This window comes from Chiloscyllium plagiosum, unplaced genomic scaffold (assembly GCF_037043375.1).
Source record: "Chiloscyllium plagiosum isolate Xiang-an unplaced genomic scaffold, Cpla_swu_hap1 HiC_scaffold_21, whole genome shotgun sequence".
NCBI lineage: Eukaryota > Metazoa > Chordata > Chondrichthyes > Orectolobiformes > Hemiscylliidae > Chiloscyllium > Chiloscyllium plagiosum.
This window is the reverse complement of record NW_028270159.1, coordinates 57,229,132-57,240,132: the sequence shown is the minus strand read 5'-3', so window position 1 is coordinate 57,240,132 and position 11,001 is coordinate 57,229,132. Positions and strand designations below refer to the sequence as shown.

The window sequence follows — 11,001 nt, the reverse complement described above, 5'->3', positions numbered from 1 at the left end:
GCAACATGACCTCCCAACTCCTTTACTCAATACTCTGACCAATAAAAGAAAGCATACCAAACGACTTCTTCACTACCTTTTTTTTAAACCTGCGACTCCACTTTCAAGGAGCTTTGAACCTGCACTCCAAGGTCTCATTGTTCAGCAACACTCCCTCGTTAAGTGTTTAAGTCCTGCTAAGATTTGCTTTCCCAAAATGCAGCACCTCGCATTTATCCGAATTAAACTACATCAGCTACGTCTCAGCCCATTGGCCCATCTGATCAAGATTCTGTTGTAATCTGAGCTAACCTTCTTCACTGTCCTCTGCACCTCCAATTTTGGTGTCATCTGCAAACTTGCTAACTTGTACCTCTTATGCTTGCATGCAAATCATTTATGTAAATGACAAAAAGTAGATGACCCAGCACCGATCCTTGTGGCACTCCACTGATCACAGGCCTCCAGTCTGAAAAACAACCCTCCACCACCACCCTCTAACTTCTACCTTGGAGCCAGTTCTGTATCCAAATGGCGAGTTCTCCATATATTCCATGACATCTAACCTTGCTAACCAGTCTCCCATGGGGAACCTTGTCGACTGCCTTACTGAAGTCAATATAGATCATATCTATCGCTCTGCCTCATCAATCCTCTTTGTTACTTCTTCAAAAAACTCAATCAAGTTTGTGAGACATGATTTCCCAAGCGCAAAGCCACGTTGACTATCCCTAATCAGTCTTTGCCTTTCCAAATACATGCACATCCTGTCCTTCAGGATTCCCTCCAACAACTTGCCCACCACCGAGGTCAGGCTCACTGGTCTATAGTTCCCTGGCTTGTCCTTACCACTCTTCGTAAACAGTGGCACCACGTTAACCAACCTCCAGTCTTCTGGCACCTCACCTGAGACTATCGATGATACAAATATCTCAGCAAGTGGCCCAGCCATCACTCCTCTAACTTCCCACAAAGTTCTAGGGTGCACCTGATCAGGTCCTGGGGATTTATCCACTTTTACCCGTTTCAAGATATCCAGCACTTCCCCCTCTGTAATATGGGCATTTTGCAAGGTGTCACTCTCTATTTCCCTACATTCTATAACTTCCATATTCTTATCCACAGTAAATACTGATGCAAAATACTCATTTAGCATCTCCCCCATTTCTCTGGCTCCACACAAAGGCCGCCTTGCTGATCCCTAGTTACTCTTTTGTCCTTAATGTATTTGTAAAAACTCTTTGGATTCTCCTTAATTTTATTTTCCAAAGCTACCACATGTCGCCTTTTTGTCCTCCTGATTTTCCTCTTAATCTTCTAGGTTGCACCACATCAACTACAGGGATAGATGTCCTTTCGCCTCAGTAGCTCCCCTTGTCTGATTCAGTATGTGGATGTACCGACCAGAGAATGTACAAAACTTGACGTACTCTTGGGAAATAAGGCAGGGCAGGTAACTGGGGTGTCAGTGGGGGAACACTTTGGGGCCTTTATACTCTTCTAATGATTCTCTTAATCTATCCTGTCTCTACCTTACGTATGCTTCCTTCTTTTTCTTAACTAAACCCTCGATTTCTTTAGTCATCCAGCATTCCCTATACCTACCAGCCTTTCTTTTCTCCCTAACAAGAATATAAATTTCTCTGGATTCTTGTTATCTCATTCCTGAAGGTTTCCCATTTTCCAGCCATCCCTTTACCTGCGAATATCTGCCCCCAACCAGCTTTTGAAAGTTGTTGCCTAATACCATCAAAATTGGTCTTTCTCCAATGTAGAATTTCAACTTTCAGATCTGGTTTATCCTTTTCCATTACTATTTTAAATCTAATGGCATTATGTCGCTGGCCCCAAAGTGTTCCCCCACTGACACCCCAGTTACCTGCCCTGCCTTATTTCCCAAGAGTACGTCAAGTTTTGTACATTCTCTGGTCGGTACATCCACATACTGAATCAGACAAGGGGAGCTACTGAGGTGAAAGGACATCTATCCCTGTAGTTGATGTGGTGCAACCTAGAAGATTGCAGGAAGTCGCTTATACATTGTTGTTGTATCCGTAGTTAATTTCTGAGAAAACACATGATTCTGATAAAGTTCAAGAGGACGTGAAAATTGATGGTATAAGATTCGTATGTAAAATATACACGTACACACAAACACACACATTCTCTCACACTCACTCATATACACAGAGAGAGAGAGAGAGAGAGAAACACCAAGTAACAATCTATCATTGGCACAATTTTTGTGTCTACTATAAATAGTGCCATAATGTAACATTTAGAAATAGCTAATATCACCAAGTGGAGTCAGCATGGCTTGGTGAAAATCAAAATCATGTCTCGCAAATTTCGGAGGCTTCTTTGAAAAGGAAACCAGCAGTGGATCCTAAGCATATATCATGCATAAAGGAAAGCCTTTGGGTACAATACATTTGGATTTCCAAAATAGTTTATACATGGTGCCACATGTCAGGCCACTTAAGATGAGTACATAACGTGCAAGCAGTGCATCAGCATAGACACAGTATTGGCTTTTTTGTAACCAGAAGAAAGAGAATCTACATGGTGTGGACGAAGAGCATTTTCATGGGACACGCTGTTACGAATGTAATGCCACAGGGATAACTGCTGTGGCTTCAGTTGTTAACCACGTTTAATGATTACTTGAATGATACAGACTCAAAACGATTGGAGATAAAGGGATGAGGATAATGAAAAAGATGAAAAATGTTTAGTGAGTATGTAAAATTCTTAGCAGATGGTATATAATATAGGAAATGGTGCAGTTGTATTCGTAAGAAGTAGAGAGCACGTGAATATCGTTTAACCTAAAACCAGTGCAGGATACTGCAGCAATGAGGCATGTTTGATCATTGGTATGGAAGAATTTTCTTATGACGTGAGTTTGAGTCGGTTGACCAGTACTAATTGGAGTTTAGAAGAATAAGAGGTGACATTTTTCAGACGTGTATGATTGTTTGAGACCTTTGCAGTGGTAATGTAGAGAAATAGGTAAAAACAAGGACTGCAGATGCTGGAAACCACAGTGTAGATTAGAGTGGTGCTGGAAAAGCACAGCAGGTCAGGCAGCATCCGAAGAGCAGGAAAATCGACCCTTCGGGCAAAAGCCCTTCATCAGGAATAGATGCAGGATGCCTGCACATTGGAGAGATGAATGGAACGGGGTGGGGAGAAAGTAGTACAATAGGTGAATGGGGTGGGGATGGAGATGATAGGTCAGAGAGTAGAGTGGGGGAAGGTAGCAAAATGTACAATCGATGGATGGAGGTGGGGATGAAGGTGATAAGTAAGAGAGGAAGGTGGAGTGGATAGGTGGAAAGGAATATAGGCAGGTAGGACAGGTCATGAGGGCGGTGCTGAGCTGGAAGGTTGGAGCTGGGGTGAGGTGGGGGAAGGGGAAGTGAGGACACTGGTGAAATCCACATTGATGCCATGGGATTGAAGTGTTCTGAGGCGGAAGATGATGTAGAGAAATAGCCTGTCAAAGTCATGGTCATATGGTCTGAAGGCGATATCTCCAAATAATTGTATTTTGTGCTGAATAAGCATTGTAAAGTATTGAATTGTTAATCCAACAATCCTCATGGACAACACTCATATTGGCGATTGCAACCACTTAGCTTTCCTTTATCATTGTTCAAATGTAACTGCGCACAAGCTGTGCGGTCTGAATATTTCACTTGGGAGCCATGCCAGATCTCTTGGAAAGAAAACAACCCATTCACTCAAAGTACTAACATGAGCCTGCCGTCAGGAGCATTAATCTGCTGGTTTCGATTACCATACTTAATTTAATAGTTCAAAGCAATTCATTGTCTCCATGGAGTTATGTAACAGGAATATAAATGGGACAATCTTTCAGAGTAATAGTGGCACATTGATAGAAACTGATCAAAATGCACGCAGCCCCAGAAGGTCTGGTGTTTGCCATTTTCTATCCCTGTCTTGCTGCTGTCGGAGTTCCACGTACAGTTTTTTCACTCGTCAATACGAAAATCATCTATTTGTTGATTCACTCCTTTTAATTACCAAAACGGTGTCTCCAGGCCGATATAATTTCTCTTAATAAACGTTTTAATTAATCTCTATTGACAGGGCATCCTCTCCCTTTTCATAGCTGTAATTTTTCCTCTATAGTATTATAATATTACTTCCCCTTATTTTAAAGGTCTTAATTAGCAATCTTAATGAGAAATTTATTCTTGTTACTGACAACTTTTGGCATTTTTATCCCGACTTAAAATGTACTGATTCTCTCATTAAGCGATATTGTGACTTTACATTATCTGTAAAAGATCGCCCCTCTTTAACATAGTATTTTCACTTCGACGGGATGACTTTTAAAGTTTTCCATGTTTAATTTCTGACACTCTGTCATCTCACTGTGCAAGCCCAATGTCATTTTGTGCATAGCATTGTCACCCCACGTACATTATTATGTCGATATCACATTGAACATTTTGTTTTAATTATCATTTGTAAAGCCCACATTTGTTTATCCTCTTCCTTATTTTTAGATAGTGGACCACAATGGTTTGGGGGAGTGGGGAGATACTGAGATGACAGCAGAATAAAATGTTGACGTTTTCAAACGAATTACCAGAACTAATTGTATGTTATGTTCATATTGCTGCCTTCTCCTAAAGTTGGGGGAAATATGCTGGATTAATCGAATATGCATTCAGGATATTTTGCCTAAGCACAGTTTGTTCGTTGTCGTTTTTGTTTTAACAAATGTGATCAGTTCTACTGTTCTGGTGTTTTCAGCATGACAGCAATTCACTGATTGTGTTACGTCGGCATACCATTTTTGCACTGTCGAGCCTTGAAATGCTCCAGATTCTAAAGTGTCAGTACCTTCTCACTCTTTTCATAAAATTAGCAGAGAATTTGAAGTTTTTCGTTCTCTTCACCTATCTTTAAGCTAGAACCATTCAAGAGTAACAGGGAGACTAAACAAATGGTAGAACAACAGCCCCCTAAAGCAGTGATGGAACTTGGAAAGAAGAAGATTGGACATCAGGAGGACTCAGAAAACATACAGATAAAGATAACATATTAAGGGCTCATCCAATATCTTTCCACCTCAAGTCCGGGATGTGGACAAATTTGGACCGATCGAATTCAGGATTTGCACCGATTAGGTCTGGGATTTGTACAGATTGGGTCCCGGATCTGGACAGCTTTGAAGAGATTTACAGTACAAGAGGTCCCAGCAGATTTAAACAGATTTGAGGATTCGTGTCCTGGATCTTTAAATAAAACTTAAGAAAATCTGTTAGAATTCGGTTGCTTGTGTTGGTTAAATCAACTTGGAGAAATGACTCAAAACATTGCTAAAGTGGTTCTGAGGTTCAAATATGCTTTCCAAATGTTTAGAAAGACAGAAAGTTTAGAAAGACAGAAATAGGAGAGAAAACTGACACCTGAAGAGATGAGCTCTCGCAGAATTCTCTAACCCTCTGAGTAAGCATCATCTAAATAGAGGTACAGCAGCACTCTTCGCTAATATTCCAGCAAGCAGAATTCACATACAGAACATTCTTGACGCAAGAATTCGACTGAGTGGCATTCCTGAAAGAAGATCAATGGAAAAAACAAAGAAATATCCGGAAGACATAATCTAGCTGTAATTTTGGAGAACCTAAATTCTATTTATTTATATAAATGGGGCTTGTGTTTATGGTAACAGCAAGCTAGTAGAATTTGGTTCAATTAGACAAGAATTAGTATTTCGGGGATTTGTTTCGTTTTGTTAGTAGTTCTGGTAATTTGTTAACTGTAATGGTTAAACAAATAAGTTGTCACTTGTAGCTTTTAAAATGAATATCAGGATTTATTTCATTTAACAACTCCTTTTATAACGGATTGGTTCGGTCACAGGGAGGTTATACCACTTGTCAAACTTATTTTAACAGGTCGCAAAGCTTGGCAAGCCTCTCCAGATGTTTCACTTTTAGTTATCAGAGGGGTGTCGACCTCTGCTTTCCATCTTTTTTTTTTGTTATGCAGTGACTGGTGCTAAAACAGAACACAGATCAGAACAGCACAGCAACAGGCTCTTGAGTCCATTTATCCACATGGCTATGATGTCATTCCAAACTAATCCCATTTGCCCATCCCATAGTCCCTATTCCTCTATTCCTTGCCTGTTCATGTGTCTGCCTCTTAACAATGCTGTATCTCCTTCTAATAACTTCCCCTGACAGCGAATTCTCAACACCTACAAACATTTGCATGAAAGGAAACTCAGCACGTCTCCTTGAAACTTTTCCTTTGTCACCTTTTACCTAAACCTCTACTATTTAACATTTCCACCCTGGGATACAGACTTTGACACTTCAGCTTATGCATGCCTCCCACACTTTTATGTATGTTTATCATGTCTCCCCGATGCACAAAGCAAAACAATCCACGTTTGTCCAACTTCTCCTTATAGCTAATGCACTCTCACCCTGGAAATACCCTGGTAAACAATTTTTCTATTCTCTCCAGAGCCTCCACATTCTTCCTACCATGTGGCAACCAGAACTGCACACAAAATTCCAAATGTGGCCGAATTAATGTTTAATGCTTTGCAACCGCAACATGACTTGTTTACTTTAATACTCAATGCCCCAAACAATGAATGCAAGTATGCTGTATGTGTTCTTATCAACTTGTGTTGCTAATTTGAGGGCGATATGGGTTTGCACACCAAGATCTCTCTTGAACTGCTCTTGAAATGTATTCCTCTATTGTTTTCCTCAAAGCAGAACACCTATGATTTTTTGTTCATTGTTGTGTTTGTTACGTGACTATGTATGATTCAAAATGGTGCACCGTCATAATGTCATACAGTCATACAGTATGAAATCAGACAATTCAGTCAACTCGTTCATGTGACCAGATTTCCTATGCTAAATCAGTCCAATTTTACTGCATTTACCCCACATCCATCTAAACCTCTCCAAATGTCTTTCAAATGTTTTAACTGTACCTACATCTACAATTTCCTCTGACACATCATTCCATATATACACCACTCCCTGTATGAAAACGTTGTCCCTCACGTCAATTTTAAATCTTACTCCTCTCATCTGAAACCTGTGCCCTCTAAATTTGAACTCCTCTACCATAGGTTGTTATTCACCTTATTCATGCCTTTCATGAATTTATTGACCTATATATGCTCACCCCTCAACCTCCTGTACTGCAGGGAAAGAAAGTTGAAGACTGTCCAGCTCTACTTCTAAGTCCAACTCTCCAATGCTTGTACATTTTCTCTGTACCCATTTCAACTCAATAATAGACTCGCTGTGGCAGCGTGTCCAGAACTGTACAAAATACTCCAAAAGTAGCCTTACCAATGTCCTGTACAGCTGCAACATGAAGTCCCAACTCATGCAATGCTCGGAACAAGTATCCTGAATGCCTTCTTCACCAAACTGCATATAATTGAATGTACAGAGTACCGCATTGGGCAAAAATAATTTGCTGATGTGCAGAATGGACAAGTTCATTTCCAATAAGCAATATTTTATTTTTTTTCGATGTACCGAAACCTCGTTAGTGTTTTCTATTAACCCGATCATGTTAGGCTGATAAAGGATTAATCTTTGTGAAGTACTTGGAGAAATGGGGCTTGAATATCTGTGCCCTTTACCACGTGTAGTGATTTACTGACACTGTGAATGTGCATACGTTTTCAAGTAGCAAATGTAGTTGTTTTGCCTTATTGAGGAAGTTACTGAAGTGATACATTTTTAATCTCGTGCATATGTTGCCGCTTAGGCTGGAATGTTCAAATAAGGAACCTACTTTACTGATGTTATTTTGATCAGAATTTCAACTTTCCAAATTCAGTGAATGGACTGAACAGAAAGTGGAGGCCTGGGACAAGGATATAGTCCCACAACATTGACTCCTGTGGATAGGAACCAAGGAGCTACTCAACCCCTCGAGCCTGTTTCACACTCAAAGACAAAAGTCAAAGTGAATGGAACAGAATCAAAGCCAGAGCTGTCTGGAACAACTGTGCTTAATTCAAATGAGGACCAGACACATGGCTCAGATCTCTGCCATTTGCTCTGCTGAGTAATTCATTTTCACCAAAATAATATTCTTTCTCATGGATCTTTCGTCCCATTTGTATCATTTTGAATTTCACTGAATTGTAAATATTATTTTACGTTTCTTCTCAACAATATTTGTGTTCCTGGTATTGTTCAATAATCCAGAATAATCTTGTCTTTGTTCTTCCGTGGACATCAGGTGAGAGCAGAATGGATTGCAACCCCTTTTACTGAATCACAAAGTATTATTTGGAAATTCTAACATAGAATTTAGATGTTAATTTCTTAAAAGTGCAGTGTACCACTGTTATGGCATTTGTAATAGGTCAAACAGAAAGCATATTTTCCAGAATGCTCACTTTAAAAAAATGTTCACAATGGTTTCCCAGACTGTAAGCATTTCAATATTGTCTGCAATCTTTCCTGCATACTGCTTTTATTCACTAATTTTGTTTCTCTGTCACAGCTAATTTGGCAGTGATTGTGATCCTGTCTAGAGGAACATATGGTTTGTCAAGATGCATCACGTGTTACCTGGTTTCCATGGCGGTGACAGATCTCCTTGTTATTATCACGTCTGTAATATTAAATAGGATTATTGGTATTTACTTCCCTTTCAGTTTCCTCTCTATCACTCCTGTCTGCAGCTTTAACCTTGCACTGATTTATGGTGTTAGAGATTCTTCTGTTTGGGTAACCGTCGTTTTCACTTTTGATAGATTTGTTGCCATCTGCTGCCAGAAACTGAAAAGCAAATATTGCACTGAAAAAATAGCGGCAGTTGTCATAGGTACTGTTTGTGCTCTGGGCTGTCTTCGAAATATCCCATGGTACTTTCTTTATAAGCCATCATTTGTGATTGACAATGTACCCTGGTTTTGTAGTGCAAAGTTAGTATTTTACGAATCATTTCTGTGGGCCGCATATGATTGGATTCTCGTAATTTTGGCCCCTTGGCTTCCATTAATTCTTATTTTGCTCCTCAATGCTTTGACCGTCAGACACATTCTAGTGGCCAGTAGAGCCCGCAGGAGACTCCAGGCACATAGTAATGGAGAGAATCAGAATGATGCAGAGATGGACAGACGGAGAAAATCAATTGTTTTACTCTTTGCCATCTCTGGCAGTTTCATCTTATTATATTTGCTGTATTTCCTTAACATCTTGTATGTCAGAATCGCATATTACTCTGGTTCAAATTCTGATCAATCAGCATTTATTTTGGAGGAAAGTGGGTATATGCTTCAGTTTTTGAGTTCCTGCGTCAATCCATTTATTTATGCAGGTACACAGAGTAAATTCAGAGAAGAGTTCAAAAATGTTTTGAAATATTCTTTAGCTAAAATTGCTAAATTATTCAAACAATGAAATATTAAAACACTAAATGATTTGTACAATAAGATGTACCCTTCTCCCTTACTCGTTTGACACAAACGGCCGTGCCTCTGACAAGCATTACCTGTCCCTTTGAAATCCATAACACTGGGTGAATTATAAAGTTATAACAGTATGCGTCAGCCTACAACTCAGCCGACATTTTCTCAATCTGTTCAGAGGTAGCTTCCCTGAACTGATTCGGATTTGGTGCACTGCAACAAGATTATGACCAAAGTATGCAAGAACAGCTCCTTCCATACTATTGCCAGACGTACGAGTGGGCATCTCATAGATTAGATTTGATTGTTCTCTGCACCATTTTCGACAGAATCTAACACTATATTCTGTACCTGTTCTCTGACACCGGTACTTGCGTAACGTATGTTTTATATGCTTAGCATACATGTGCACTCATTTCACTGTATCTCTGTATATGTGACAATAACAAATCAAATCAAATCAAAATCAAAATATGAGACACTGACAGTCCAACATCTGACGTGTTATTAAAAGTCAATTTTAAACTGTTAGTAAAGGAATAACAGTATGCATGCTCGTGATCGTCTGAATCTTGGGAAGGTTGGGGTAGATATGGGGACAATATGCTATGGGGACAATATGCTATGAAATTGGAAATGAATGACACTAGCACATGGTTCTACATGCTCTGTGCATTGATTCACAACTGCATGTTTGTGACCATGAACGTAGAAGCAGATTAATTTGCAAATTTAAAAAAAATTCCATGCTTTCTAAATTTGTAAGTTGACAAATTGGACGACATCCCATGTGTCATGTTCGGGAGACAATGAGAGAGACAAAATATCACTGGAAGAGTAGCTCAGAAGCCTATGCTGATGTTCTGGAAAAATTGGAGAAAATCGCACAATAGTAGTTGGTGGAATTTGGAATCAAATCGCAGTAATCTACAAATGGAAGCTTCAGCCTCAGGAGCTGTGAATATGAAATTGCTATTGATTAAAAATCCAACTGGTTCATAAACATCCTTTAGGGAAACAAATCCCTATTCCTTTACTGGATTAGCCTACCTGTACAATTAATAGCAACGTGTTCTAGTTTGAAATGGTCGTGCAAGGCATTCAGTTCAAGGGAGATTAGACTCAGGCAAAAGTTGCTGACTTTACCAAAAGCCAGATGTGATCAAGGAATACATTAAATTTTTTACAAACTGAAACTAACAAGATTCCCATTCTCAAAAGGTGTGGCAACAAGCAGCCAAGAACTAAGCAAGAAAATTGTAAGATTGAATCAGCCTCTGATCTTCTCGAGGGATAATTTGTTAAAATGCATTTTACATTCATGCTAATAGCTAGAATTAATGTTAACGACGTTATCAATTACTAAACAAAGTAATGTCTATCTCAATACCGTCATAAGAATGAGAGAAATATAGTCAAGCCCACACTTTTCTCACCCCTAAATGCAGTTTAACACTTTTATGCCTTGCAGTTAACTACCTACAACTTTGCGAAACGTGAACAAATTTGGAAAGTTAATTATGTCCCTACCACATTGCCAAACTACATCAGCCCACAAAGTGGGTTGTTCT

General features: G+C 39.4%; 1 protein-coding gene across 1 annotated transcript; it reads left to right on the top strand.

Annotated features, from left to right (window-relative positions):
* Positions 1-3,896: 3,896 nt before the first annotated feature.
* LOC148146160 (G protein-coupled receptor 15-like) lies at positions 3,897-9,422 on the top strand. The gene is made up of 2 exons (XM_087998662.1): positions 3,897-3,966; positions 8,521-9,422. The coding sequence occupies exons 1-2, from the start codon at positions 3,897-3,899 to the stop codon at positions 9,420-9,422; spliced, it is 972 nt and encodes a 323-aa protein (XP_087854788.1).
* Positions 9,423-11,001: the final 1,579 nt, after the last annotated feature.

What these genes read in the sequence shown, in the direction of transcription:
- LOC148146160 (XM_087998662.1), top strand. Translation starts at nt 3,897, where the DNA reads ATGCACGCAGCCCCAGAAGGTCTGGTGTTTGCCATTTTCTATCCCTGT. An exon ending in TGCTGCTGTCGGAGTTCCAC is followed by an intron (nt 3,967 to 8,520) that starts GTACAGTTTTTT and finishes TCTCTGTCACAG; the next exon opens with CTAATTTGGCAGTGATTGTG.